Raw genomic sequence first — 14,419 nt, forward strand, 5'->3', positions numbered from 1 at the left:
CATTTTCTCTCTTTCACATAGGAAATTCTATAGTACTTTAGCAGAAGGTACTTAAAGATGTTAGCGTAAATTAACACCAGAAAATAAGGCGCCTCCCCGTATCTATTCGAAGGACAGAGAGATATAATGATCAACAAAGTTACACACATTGATACAGAGATTAAAAGAAGCAATGCTAATTAAAAAGTTCTAAAAAGAAATTCCAAATTAAGTACTCCATTAATATATCCACCAATCTCAACAGAAATCGACCCATACATTATATGTACATGCATGACTACTACCACTGCACCTCTCAATCAAATTAAAGGCTAGTATAATTTAATCACCTCCAAACAATGCAACAGCGCTACGTACCACTAACCCTATACAACAGAAAATCAGAAATCTGCACAAGCTCAATCGCACGAACAAATCAGATCGAACAATCAAGGTGAACAAAGAAGTTATTAAACGCTAGCTGCTTGAGCTGATTCAGGAGCATGCAGCTAGCAGCAGCAGCAGCTGGAGTGTGTATAGCTAGCTAGCACTAGCAGCACCGACACCTATGGTGGATGGAAGATCACATCGGCATCAGGCTGTTGTAATTGTAGTGCTCCTCGAGCCCTAGGTCCATCAGACCGCACGGCTCGCCGCCGCCGTCGACCCTCGATCCCGCCGCCGACGCCGACGCCGAGTCCGCCACGCCAGTGCCGTCGAGATGCTGGCTGAAGTCGAAGATGCTGCTGTACAGCGCCATGCTGGTAGTGGTGATGGGGAATTCGTTGAGCGAGCCGCCGATCACGGGAGGCGGTGGAGGCTGGTAATGGTGGCCGCCGCCGCCGCCGCTGCTGCAGGCGAGCGACGGCGGGAACGGCGGCGAGTGGTGGTGGTGTCCCGCGTCATGAGGCGACGACGAGTTGGAGTAGCATCCACTACCGCCCTTCATGGCCGCGGCGCTCCGTGTCATGGCGATCACCGCGTCCTGCTCGCTCTCCATGCTGTACTCCGTCTCCGTGTCGGCCTTCTTCTTGTAGAACACTCTGCAAAGCACCCAATCCTCCTGTGTACACATGCAAAAACACAAATTTTAACCACGATTAGATCAACTGTTCTTCAGAAAAAAAATCTATAAGTGATTGGAATTAATAAAGTTTGCGATTAACGACGTACTTTGGGAGGGGTGTGAGGGTTCTCCATGCGAAACTCGTGCATGACCCAGTTGGTCTTGACGCCGTTGGGGGCGCGGCCGCGGTAGAAGACGAGCGTCTTGCGCATGCCGACGATGGAGGCGCGGCGGCCGGCGGCGGCGTGAAGCTTGGGGTTGTGGATGACGCGGTCCTTGCCGGTGGCCTTCCAGTAGCCGGACTTGGTGGCGCGGTTCGTGCGGAGCCCCGTCGCGTACTTGCGGTCGCGGAAGCTGAAGAAGTACCACTCGTTCGTGCTCAGCTTCGCCACGTCTGCCATAATCAATTTCCACATGTGTAATTAGCATGAGCTCGATTGCCATGAGAGATCGACTAAGCTATAGTAGCTTTTAGTTTCTTCTTCGAAACCCAATACAAACGCAAGCGTTAGCTTAATTTGATCAATCGTTGATTAACTAATTGTTCGATTCAGAGGATTTGTTCCGGTTTTGTAAGAAGAAAAACGGTTAGAAATATCTTCACTAATTGGGTGGTGAATTTGTCTAGTCATTAATTCGTATTCAGAAATTTTGGAACGCCATGAATAAACAGATTGGGAAATTTACAACCATGACATTATAATTTTGTAAAGTTAGAGATATATAATTGGTATCTTAATTTACAAGATTAGGCTGCGGAAATTAATTAAACAAACCGGTTTCATCTTCTCAATATGAACTTAATTTTCAGATTTTCTTTGGGATGGGCAGCTGGGAATATTAAGAAGGTATATCCTCAAGAAATGTTGATATGAAGTGCCAGAAATTCAATTTAAGGATTTATAAAATCTGAAGAGTTTGATAGGAAATTAGATCGCAAGAGACAAAGGAGCACAAGCTATAGCTAGGTAGCCCACTAGCTTGCAGTCATAAATAAATTAGTAGTATGTAACATGTATGTGTGTATGCTTGCACCAGAAGCAATACATAGCGACACTGTTGCCCATACATACATGCATATATATACACAGATATGTGTGATGGATCGACCCGTGCCTTGTTGGTTAATTAACAGGAGGAATAACGACAATCCTAATTGGAGCCAATAAAACGTGGTTGCGTGCGTAATTAATCATTCCATGGAAACGGATGATCCGTCGTCCATGATTGAATTAACTAACTATAATCAGCTGAGGAGAGAGGGAGAGCGATCGAGCTAGAGGTGGCTTGTGGGAGAGGAAAAAGGTAATTAATTAATTAATTAATTAGATTAAATGAATTGATTAGCTGAGTACCTGGTAGCTCCCATGGCTCGTGGGTGTGGAGGTCCACCTCGACCATGGTGCCGCCGGCTCCTCCTCCGACTCCGGCGAAGCGATGCTGGTTCACCACCTTGTTGTGCAGGTAGTGGCACACCAGCTCCTCGTCGCTCGGGTAGAAGCGGAACCCCGGCGGCAGCGTCAGCTCGATGTCTCTCAGCCCCATCTCCTCCCGCCGGCGATCGATCGATCAGTCCACTCGCTGCGCTTGCCCGCTCTCTTCTTCTTCAGTCACCTGATTAATCTCAATTAACCTCTCTGCAATCTAGATATGCAGATATATCTATGGCTAGCTGTATATATGTGTGTGTCGATCAGTGTTTGTATCGAGAAGTATGGCTATCTATCTATGTGTACATGGCGACGCAGCTAGCTAGCTTAATTAGCTAGTAGGAATTAAGCAAGCTGCAGATGGATGCACAGAAAAAGATGGAGAAGAGGAGAGAAATATCGCTAGGCAGTAGTAGCACATATCTGTATAGGTTTGAGCTTTGTGTGAGCTTTGGGAAGGCAGGGAGGCAAATATATATAGCTTGGCGAGGGAATAATTATATGCGCGGGAATGGCAGAGAGAGAAGTGTAGCGAAGCAAGCAACAGCAAGCAGCAGCAAGCTATAGTACTACGGCTATAGCCATAGCTAGCTGCTCCGATCGATCCATGGCCCAATCTCTAGCTAATCTAATCTATCTACGAGAGCTCGATTGGTCGAGAGCTATAGCAAGCCAAGCTATCAGCACGTACAAAACAGTAGCAGCACTGTTCTGCCTGCTGCTACTGCTGCTCCTTCGATCAGCTAGCTCTAGAAGCAGATGGCGCTGTCACGCAAGTACGTACGCTCGCCGGGGCGGGGGAGGCGGGAGAGGACGCGTGCGCGCGCGACGTCGCGTTCAAGCTCGAGACGAGCCGCGCGCGGGCAGGTGGGGTTGGGGGAGAAGGAATCGGAGGAGAAGAAGATGAGAGGGAGGAGGAGGAGGAGATCCAGAGTCACAAGAAAGATCGAGCCCCCGACACGGGCGGGAGGAGGGGGAGGGAAGGGGAGGCCCATCTGATGCATGAATCGATCGATATGTGTGAGTGGAGCGACAGCAGCAACACATGTGGCACTTTCGATAGAGACGCATTTGGGAAACGCCGACCGATCGATCGACCTCGATCACCTATAGCTAGCTACTAACTCCGTCTTATAATAATATTATTTTTTGATTTTTATACTCAATACTTTGACCATTCATCTTATTTAAAAAATTTATAAAAAACTTTAGAAAAAAAGTCACGCATAAAGTAGTATTTCATATTTTATCATCTAGCAACAATAAAAATATTAATCGCAAAAAAATTTCAAATAAGACGAAGAGTCAAAATATTATATTTAAAAATTAAAAAATTACTTTATTTTCTACGAGTGATTTTGCATTTTCGTGGTAAAGTTTTCAAACTATTGTCTTTAGTTTGATAATTCAGGTTGTTTTGGATAACGACACGATATTCCAAATTAATATTAACTATGAAATATAAAAAAAACAAATATTTATTTCTGAAGTACTCTTAATGACTCCGGGTTTTAGTGCTTTTAAACTAATATTTTAAAGTCGTTAATAATTAAAGTTTTAAATGTTTGATCACACCCTTGTCCATAACGACAAGAATTATAGACTTGGGAAGAACTATTAAATTTTATTCTTCATGCAAAAAAATTTATTTATGAACCTTCTCATTGGATCTTTTCAAAGTAAAATTTAAAATAGTTAGATCATTCGTTTATACCTTAAATAACTGTAAAAATATAGAAAATCCATCACCCTTAGTGCTCATATTTTGGTTTTATACTACTTCGATTTCATAAAAACTTCATTATTTACTCTTCTTTGGTTGTCACACAAAAACTTCTTTTTTCTAACCATTATTGCATTGAAGTTTGGTAAAGTGAGGGACACATGTATTAAAATTTTGAAAAGTATGAAACAAATACATTGGAATTTAAAAGAAAAATAAAGGGCATAATAATTTCGTTGTATTGGTATTGTGATGAATGCTAAAAAATAAAGTCATTTTAGGACAGATTGAGTATTAAGCATAAGAGAAACAATTTTGTTGATGATTAAAAAATAATTTATGAGTAAACTTTTATATATGTATCCTTAATTAGTTATCTAAAGGGACCATTACAAATTTGTCACTGGTTTAAAACATTATTGTAAAATTGCTACTAGAAAATTGCAAAAATACTACTAGAAAATTGCAAAAATGACACTAGAACTACATAGTTGTAATTTAGAAAAAACTAGTGATAAATTTACAAAAGCCCCTTATCTAAAATACAAAAAACTGAAAATAAGCTACCATGATAAAAAATCCAAATCAACTTTAAATTTGAGATTTAAAATTAAAAATGTGGCTTATAAATCTAAATGAAAAGATAAGTATATATACTAGAGAACGGGACATATGTGTGTGCATATCAATTCGATCAACCGCGTGGCTTAATTATTGATCCGTCCTACGTACAGCATCTGCTCCTCAATCTCGGCCTCCGGTATCCATCCATCCATCTCTACATGTAATTTGCTTACAAGTAAGTGCATCCATATGTACTGTTTTGTACAGTGCAGGTACATTCATACATACTGTACACAATGGATAGGACGGTGATTAATTAAACAATTAAGCAACACACAAAATATCGAGATGGGGCTAAAAACAAGGGATAGCCCCGGAATTTATATGAATCCGTCTACACTTACGTACACTGTACATTCGGAGAAGTTATCGATCATGTTAATCAAAGGAATGTGATGGATAAGTCTAGCTAGTAGCTATTAATCTCTGGGTGTGTCGTCTTCCGTGTAATTGAAAAGGGAACTGACGGCACGATTAAAAAGGAAGTCTACATCACATACAACTTGCTTAAGAGCAGGTACAATAATAGGTTATAAGTCAGCTATAAACATATTTTAAAAAGATAAAAGAGAAGAGAGAATAGAGGTAAGCTACTAATTTGTAGCCAACTGTACATGGGCTCTAAGACAAAATATGTATATGACATGTGAGACCATATATTGATGTTTTGTAGGTAACTATTGTATGAATGGACTATTAGATTGCATATAGATAAATTAGAGCTAGTAGTTGGCTATACTATTGAACTTGCTCTAACCGCCCCTCGAGGTGTATCACTAAAAAAATGGTTTTATATTAAAATAAGATAGCATGTCAGTTACAACTTGATAATTGTTAATTTCAAAAATCAAAATTATGCTAAAATAGTAAAATTGAGAGTTCAATACGATTACAACAACGTATTTGTTAATTTCAAATTTTAGAGTTATTTTATCATTACGTTACTAAAATTGGGACTAGTCCAAACCAAAATTTCCCTCTGACTTGATTTTCCAATACTCACATTAGTAGCGTGAATAAATCGACTTAGGTCTCCCTTGTTATTAATCCTATTAGTTGTAATTCCCATACGTGCTAATTGCGGTGTGAGTTTCCTTAGCCAGAGTCCATTAATCGCACGTCCATGAGCTAAATGAAGTAAATTCCAAATAAATTCTTTGTGGGATGCATTTTGAATGCTAAAAATAAACCCTTTATGTGATGGAGGAAGTACAACTTTGTATTTATTACTCCCTTCATCTCATATTATAAATCGTTTTGGATTTATACTGAGTTTAATTCCTTTAAGTTTAATTAAATTTATACAAAAGTATCCTAAAATTACAATACTAAGTTAGTCTCATTAAATCCACCATTAATATATATTTGTACTATATTTTAGTTAAAAAATATTGTTACTTTTTTTATAAATTTTGTCAAACTTAAAGATGTTTGACTTAATTAGGATAAATCTGAAATTACTTACTCCTTCTGGTCAAAAATATTTGACGTTGAGGATAATACAAGCGTTAAAAATTCCGATGAGCAATTTTGTGTTACAATAAATTTATAAAATCTAACAAGTTTAAAATAGTATGATAGTATTTTTGGAAGAGAATATATATATATATATATATATATATATATATAAACAGTTATGAAAATGTTTTTCATCATGAACGTGCAGGGAATAGCTACACCTGGTAGTAAGATCTAATTTTCCTATATATGTGTGTATGTATGTATTTGTCTTATACTAAAATTAATCATTTAAGAAATTATTGATAATCGGAATATTATGAGTTTGATCAAATCTTATCTTAAACGATAAATATTTTTTACCGGAAGAAGTAGTACAATGAAAAAAGGGAGGTAGTAATTCAATTTTCAAAATCATTTAATAATCGAGAAAAGGAAAGAAAATTTTACATGTATGCAAATAAATGCATGGTCAGTGCATTATCAACTAGTGGAAATTAATTACTAGCTAAACAGTGCATCTTAAGCAAGGTATCTAGGTTGATTACAGATTAATTAGCAGTGCAGAGAGGCTGTCTAGCTGGTAATCACCGTACGCTGTTTCACCATTCGATAGTTTTGATGCCAAATTAATCATGAGATATGATCGCAAATTATTTCTTCTACTCCAAGACCAGAAAGCGATGAGAGAGGGAGGCCAGATTAAACAACGGTAGAGGTACATGGACGTGGAAAAGGATCGGAGATATGTCAGAGAAATAATTTTGTGTTCAGCCTGCATCGATCTGTATATGCATGCATGATAGCTTTTGCTGATCTCTGTGTACTTCTGTAGCCTGTACCTGTACTGGGTCGATTAGTGAAGGCAGATGATAATGACATGACGACGGCAAAACGTTCTCTAATGAAGTAAGTAGCAGTGCATAATTGTACATGTATTAGTGATATTCAAATGATCAATTCAGTCCATGGATCAATCGATCGACAATTGCGAAGTGCAATCATTTGTGTACATGTATAATAATACCAGTACGTATATATTTGCCGTGTTTGTCGTGTGCTCTCTGGCGTATAAAAACAGACGAACTACTCTACAGACTGTACGTGTACGTGTACGTGTCATTAGGGCACATGCGTATATGCAGCTGCTAGCTAATAAGCTAGAGCTATATATACATTTTACATATTAATATAGCTATAGTACGTAGCTACGGAGTAATTAGGTAGCTATTCCCAAACAGTGGGACGTACGCGACATATCCGTCGGAATAAGAGGATGATATGTACAGTACATGTACAAGTACAGTACGTGTACCCGTGATCAGTGTACATCAAAGTACACGTACCATTCTGCTAGCTGCGTACATTTGCATGGTTGTTGCAACTTAATTATCCGAAATTAACTTACTTAGTCCTCCCCATTATCAATCTCTTCCCAGTAATTAATAATCTCTAGTACTGCTGCTGCTGCTACTTTGTGCAGAAAAAATATCATCCATCTCGATCAAGAGTAGGCTAAGCAGCAAGAATAATCAAAGCTGCATGTATATATGTTTAATTACTATATACTTGAGTATGTGCATGTATATGTCGGGAATTAAAGTAGATGATGGTCGGCGATAGATCTGAACCATGCAGGACTACAGGTAGGTAGGCAGAAACAAATACATGGGCGATAATTTTTTTTTATACTTAAAAGAACGAGATGGGGATATTGTTTCTGTGGGACATAAGCAGTATTCTTTGTGCGAGTTGCAGATTAATTAACTGATTGAATTAGAGATAAATACTCCAGGTCAGGTCAGGTCAGGATTGATGAGGTAGCATGCATGCAGATGCAATTTCATGGCAGTTGGGAGGCAGGATAACTAACTTGGGGAGATGATTGAGTGACGTCATGCGCAACACCAGGGAAGAACAAGCCAGCATATGCAGGATGGAATTAAAGAGAGGGTGATCATTGGCTTAAAAAAACGTGGGAATTAATCATGGGGAATAATTAGCATAAGCCTAAGCATTTGTTATTTGATTGATCCCCTGATATGATGCGTATGTATGTATATTTGTCTATGGCTTGTTTAGTTTTTAAAAAGTTTTTCCAAAAAAATCACATCGAATTTTTGGATATTTAAATGGAGCATTAAACATAGATAAAATAAAAAAACTAATCGCACAGTTATGGTAGAAATCTTGAGGCAAATCTTTTGAGCCTAATTAGTCCATGATTAGATATAAGTATTACAGTAACCAACATGTGCTAATGACGACTTAAGTAGGCTCAAAAGATTCGTCTCACGGTTTCCATCCGAGTCGTGAAATTTGTTTTTTCACTTATGTCCAAAAACTGTTTCCAACATCTGATCAAACGTTTTATGTGATCTATCTCCCAAAAAGTTTTGGCAACTAAACAGGGTCTATTATTACTGACGAGATGGATTGCTCGATTGATCGATGCTGAGCTTAAACCGGCGACTCGATCGATCTGGAATGGAAGGTGTCCAATCCCAATCACTCCAGACAGCGATACCTCTGCCTGCTGCCTGCTCATCGATCGGCTGCAAGCTAAGCTAGAGTATTTAGCTGCTGCAAGCTACTGATTAACGGGAGCTTTCCTATATATGTTTAGCTCAGAAAAGATTAGCCAGGCAGGGAACACCGATTCAGACATCTCGATCCAGCTTAGCTGCTAGTGCTAGCTGGCTAACTGGACCTTTTCTGTTTTCTTCAGAGCCTGAAATCGTTGGCAACTTGCTCCAAAAGGGCAGTGGAGAAGAGAAAAGAACAAGACCGGCAATGTACTACATAAGGTACTTGCTACTATATATTCTAACTTGTTATGAATGATGCAAAGAAGAGATGTAAGATTCAGATCGGAAAGTCATGCGCGGCTGATGGATTGTAGCACTTCTCCGTTGCTTTACTGCATTATAAATGACAGAATAAATGTAGATATACACTAGAAATGTTTATATTTTGAAACGATGCGAAACTACGGAAATTAAATTGGTTAGAAACAGCAGCATCCAGATTGCTGCAGAAGTGTAGGGTCGAAAATCTAGCAAGAAAGGTATGGTTCAGGAACAGGAGAAAATCAGAGAATCTGGTCCAGAAACAGTCTCAAAGGCCATGCTGCATGGATGTAGCTATATGTCTGAAGAAGAACGAGTCATGGGCGCCATCGATTGCACGCGGAAATTAAAGCAAACGCAGCATCTAGATCTAGTGGAGAGAAGCATGAGAGCACTGTGTTAATTCTTGCTTATGTGGAGTGCTAGCTTGTTTATTAGCTTGTGTAATCCAAACTTTCCAAAGTGTCAATCAGGTCTACAGAATTGTTAATTATGCTTTGTCCGTCGTCGTCAACTCACATTATATTATCCCATTATCCAAAAATGCACATCAGAATATTATCCATTTTCTTTCATTCGATGCATATATATTGTCTACTGTCCAAAAGTTGGCAGAGTTGTTCTTGCACAGGTAAGGGTGCCGGGAAACAGGAACAGTGCAGACAAAAAGAAAAGGATTCAGAGTCAAGATTGTGATTTATTTTCTCACCAACAATTCATGAATTTCCATTTAAGTAGCCCCTATATATAAGTAGTATACACCATGCCTATATATTTAAATTGTACATGCTACTTCTGGAGGCAACTTAAATTTGTGAGCTGATCTCCTGTCCTTCTCTGAACAGAAACAGAGAAAAGACAACTTAACTGGAAGCCAATGGAACCCTAATTAAGAACACTACTGCTACAAACACAACTACAAGCATAACTGCATTTGCTTAGTTATCAATTAATGAGCTTCTTAAATGGAACTGGCCCTTATCCCTTTCTCTAAAAGAATATATATAGCGGACACAGTCATCATTCATGAGCTGATGGCATTCAGTGCTACTAGTATTTATTTGTGTGGTTTCAGAGATTTCTTTAAATTTGCCCCTGCTGGAGTTTTTTCTTTCTTTGCTTGTTTATGGGAAGAGTGACGGCTCCATACTCCATTTCTTCCACCAATCCCTTCCTGCTAATCACTACATGTGCCCTTTTTCAAATCCTAAGAAAGCGACTGAAACCAAAAGAGCACCCAAAATTCTCGCTTTTAATCTACTTTTTTTCTGAAGTACTCCCTCCGTTTCATAATGGAAGATGTTTGACTTTTTTACTTATAGTTTTTATCATTTGTCTTATTCAAAAAAATATAAAAATATCATTTATTTTGCTTGTGACTTACTTAATTATCAAAAGAACTTTAAGCATGACTTGTCAATATTAAATTTTTGAATAAGACGAATGGTCAAACGTTGTAAAAAAATTAAACATCTTATATTATGAAACGGAGGTAGATGTATATATATCTGAAAGTCGACATGAACATTCCATTGAAGCATTGACTCACGGAATTAAGACGATGTAATTGCAGCTCGTATTATATAGTAGTAGAACATGAGGGCAATGTTAGGGACTTGGGGATAAAGCAAAGTACGTACGCATGCAGCCGAGGCTGCAGCTGCATATGTAATCTGCCATCAATTTGCACATATACTAAGAACACAAAGAAAACACAGGTTTGTACAGGGTGAGGGATGCAAATAATTAACTGTAGGAGCCTAATTAGTACTGTAACATTATACAGACAATGACAGTGTCGGATTATAATCAAGTTGGCTAGCTGCTGCAGTGCAGCATCTACCTACTTGATGCTTAGTTTTGGCTGCGTACTGAAAATTTGTGCGAGAGAGAGAGAGAGAGAGCTCAATCAAGCTTTCCTCCCCAAGAAAGAAAAGCTTGCATGTTCTTGCTACCTGTCCATTTTCCTAGGTACCAATACATACGGATCCAATTAGTTTTACACGAAATCATCATCAAAGGAGACCCATCGATGGTATCCATGATGGATGATGTGCCAGACCGCCATGCATTTTTTTTTTGTTTACACTGCTCTCATTGGGCTCTCATATATGTGATCGATCGATCTCAAAACTCGATCGAAATGCTGATATTTGAGTGGACTGTGCTGTGTCTCCATTACAAGAAATATAATGGCTTGTGCACCATGCATGGACAGCATTAGTTATGCTTAATTGTTGAGTCATTTTCAACGCAAATACTCTCACTCTTCTATAGCTAGAGGTTAACTCGAGCTAGTTCAGCCCAGAAGGCCGGCCGGCTTAATTAGCTGCTGCCTGAACCACCATGCATGCATGTTGATCAGTGCTACTATACAGAGAGATCATACCAAAGCTAGCTAGGTTAATTAGATATCAAAACTAATGAAGCTGCAGAGAGTAATGGAGTATTAGTCAATTTGATCTTTCAAAAAGAAGGAGTAATTGGTTAATCTGAATCTGATAATTAATCTAACTTGTACTGCTGGTCCTGCTAGCTAGCTAGGCATGGGGACAGTTGGAACGACGACGATGGCCGGCCGGGGAGCAGAGACGGAGGCGGTGGCGATGGAGAGGAGGCGTGCGAATGTGCGATCGAGAGGCCGTGTGGCAAGCAGCCGCAATGATTGATTCGACTCGTCGTCAGCAAATATTCCCTCCCGGACAGCGACCTCCTTTTGCACTGCACTGCACTGCCGAGTAGCAGGCCAGGCTTAATTCTCAGCACCCGGTTAATAGCATCAGTTCATCATACATGTACACACACAAGAGAGAAGTGTTTTAATGACTCGACATATATAATATTCTCTCTCTTTTCTTATATATAATCTAGATAGTTATAATTTTTTAAAAAAATTTAATGAGATAGATTAATGTGTGATACATCACTCTATAAACATGCATATTCAAATTTCATTTATACATGTTCAAAATAAATATAACTCTAAACATGTGTATACTACGTACTTAGGCCGAGTTTAATTTGTATTTTGCCATAACTTGTATGTGTTAAATTTAAGAGCAATTTTACTATTTTTAAGAAGGTACAAGGAGGTACCACTATTTTGAATGTAAATTTTAGTATCTTTTGATACCTTAGATACCAGAAGTTACGAAATTTTACATAGAAAACAGTAGCACATCATGATACCTTCGCAAGGATAGGAAAAACGCTCTAAATTTAAACTTTCATATTTGTAAGATGATATATTATCGAACAATTTACAGTCTTTGAGTAGGTACTGAGAGGTACCAAACTTTTAGTATAAAATTTGGTACGTTCTAGTACCTAGGTACCAAGAGGTATCTAAATTTTACATTGAAATTTTGGTAACTCCTGGTAACTTCTCAAGGACTATAAATATTTTAGCTTTCCCTAGATGTATACATATATTAATGAATTCGGTATATTCATTTATAGATAAATCTAGTGAAAACTAAAATATCTTATAATCTAAAACAGAGTATTTATATATATTATCAAGAAAAATTACTATGTGAACCTCGCGTAGAAACAAGAGGACATCCTCTCAAAAAGATTAACATCAATTCCCACGTAGAGATGCAACACATACATGTGGTGGTATATATATGTATGAAAATATATGTATTTTCTCCCTAATTAGCACTGAGGAATTATTAGTGCGTAGTGTACGTAGGAGGTGGTGGTGGCGGCATGCATGGGGGATGGAAGGAAGGGGTAGCTTGACGGGGTGGGAAAACGGTTGTCTGCAAGTAAGCTCATCATCCGATGGATGGCACATATGGCATGCCTAGCTTGCCCGCCCTGGACACTGACCTCCTCTCTCCCTCTCCCTCCATCGCCACCTGTCCCTCTCCCATTGGACCCTTCTTTTTTTCTTCCCCTCCTTGATTTCCCTCTCCCTCTCCATCGCCTAGTCTCAGCTCCCTGCGAAATTAAGCATAAGTAAAACTAAGATAAGTATTTTTTATATGTTTTATTGATCTAAAAGAAATAAACTTTGATAAAAAAATCTTAAAATTTATAGATTTTAAAATTTAATTTTGGTTTATAAGTAGAAGCGAAAAGATCGAGACGGTAGCCTCGTGGAAACCTAGCCACCCTCTCGATCTCGATCGATCGATCTGCAGTTGATCGATCCATCGCGCGCCTCGCGACAAACCTCGCCTTCCCTGTCACTGCCGATCAGATCATCTGCCGTAAGATTATTATCGTTTCGGCTAGCTAAGGTCGTCACGCACGCAGGCAGGGCCGCGCGTCGAGCATGCACGCCCGTGCTGGCTTTGCCCCCGAATCCATGGATCTCATCAAAATTTTGTTGCATAAATACGCTATGTCCCCATTATTTTCTTACCAAAATTTTGAATGTTCAGAATTTTTTATAATGATTCAAAGGTGTGAATCGTTGAATTAGCTGTTATAAAGTAAAAAAAATCTTACTTTACAAAATTAAAGAATGAACTTTTATATAAAAATCATTTTTTCATAACAAATTAAACATATTGTTTAACTGATCAAAAAGTACTTGAAGTCTTGAAGAGATTATGTCAATTAGTTGATTGAATTAAACCATCGAGCGAGATGCATAATACGGGGGCGTCCGCCGTGCACAAGTACTACGTAAGGTACGTGAATCCATGGCCGTATAGGACGTTAAGTTGATTTTGATCGATCGATCTTGATCTCGCTACCTTTTTGGAGCTGTATTGAATGCTGATTTGCTTTCAAGAAACCCCAAAACTGACACCAACTGCAAGGGAGATTAAATGAGAGGCTCATGATCTGACAGCGTCTCATCTCATCCCATCTCATCTCATCTGAATCGATGGCTGGCTCCAGCGACAAACGTGGGATTTCGATGCAGATCTAAATCCAGTGCCTAATTAAGCTAGCTATGGCCAGTGACGCAGAAAGAGACATCCATGGCGATCATCCATCACCGACGCAATCTCGACTTGTTATCACCTAAACTACTACTAGCTAGGTTCAGATTCATCTGTGCATGCCCATGCTCACTCAGGCCACTAACAGTATCCGCGGTATAATTAACACACCCTAATTTTGTCGTCGCAACTTCAGCTATATATGCACTAGCATCTTTGGAAGGAGTCATCAGGAGCTAGAGGCTACATCCTGCAAGATCGATCACACTGGATCACTCCACAGATACTAACAAAATGAAATCGTTCACGGGCAGCTCGAAGTTCAGAAATGGCCAAGCCGTGCTGTCCTTCTGATCACAGATTGCATTGCAGATACAGCCAGTGCA

The 14,419-nt window shown here is 39.1% G+C and overlaps 1 protein-coding gene across 1 annotated transcript; it reads right to left on the reverse strand.

The window, feature by feature from the left end:
* Nucleotides 1–200: 200 nt before the first annotated feature.
* LOC102709814 (protein CUP-SHAPED COTYLEDON 1-like) lies at nucleotides 201–3,156 on the reverse strand. The gene is made up of 3 exons (XM_040520944.1): nucleotides 2,401–3,156; nucleotides 1,153–1,439; nucleotides 201–1,042 (listed from the first exon to the last, which is right to left on the reverse strand). Exons 1-3 carry the CDS (start codon nucleotides 2,588–2,590, stop codon nucleotides 563–565), a joined length of 957 nt encoding a protein of 318 aa, XP_040376878.1. The 5' UTR covers nucleotides 2,591–3,156; the 3' UTR covers nucleotides 201–562.
* Between the last annotated feature and the right edge of the window lie 11,263 nt (nucleotides 3,157–14,419).

This window comes from Oryza brachyantha, chromosome 2, assembly GCF_000231095.2.
Source record: "Oryza brachyantha chromosome 2, ObraRS2, whole genome shotgun sequence".
Taxonomy (NCBI): Eukaryota; Viridiplantae; Streptophyta; class Magnoliopsida; order Poales; family Poaceae; genus Oryza; species Oryza brachyantha.

Bases quoted from the DNA above. Each gene is read 5' to 3' on its own strand.
- LOC102709814 (XM_040520944.1), bottom strand. From the start codon at position 2,590: ATGGGGCTGAGAGACATCGAGCTGACGCTGCCGCCGGGGTTCCGCTTC. The intron at 1,440-2,400 runs GTACTCAGCTAA...TGATTATGGCAG, and splicing joins CGAGCCATGGGAGCTACCAG to ACGTGGCGAAGCTGAGCACG. The intron at 1,043-1,152 runs GTACGTCGTTAA...ATGTGTACACAG, and splicing joins ACCCTCACACCCCTCCCAAA to GAGGATTGGGTGCTTTGCAG.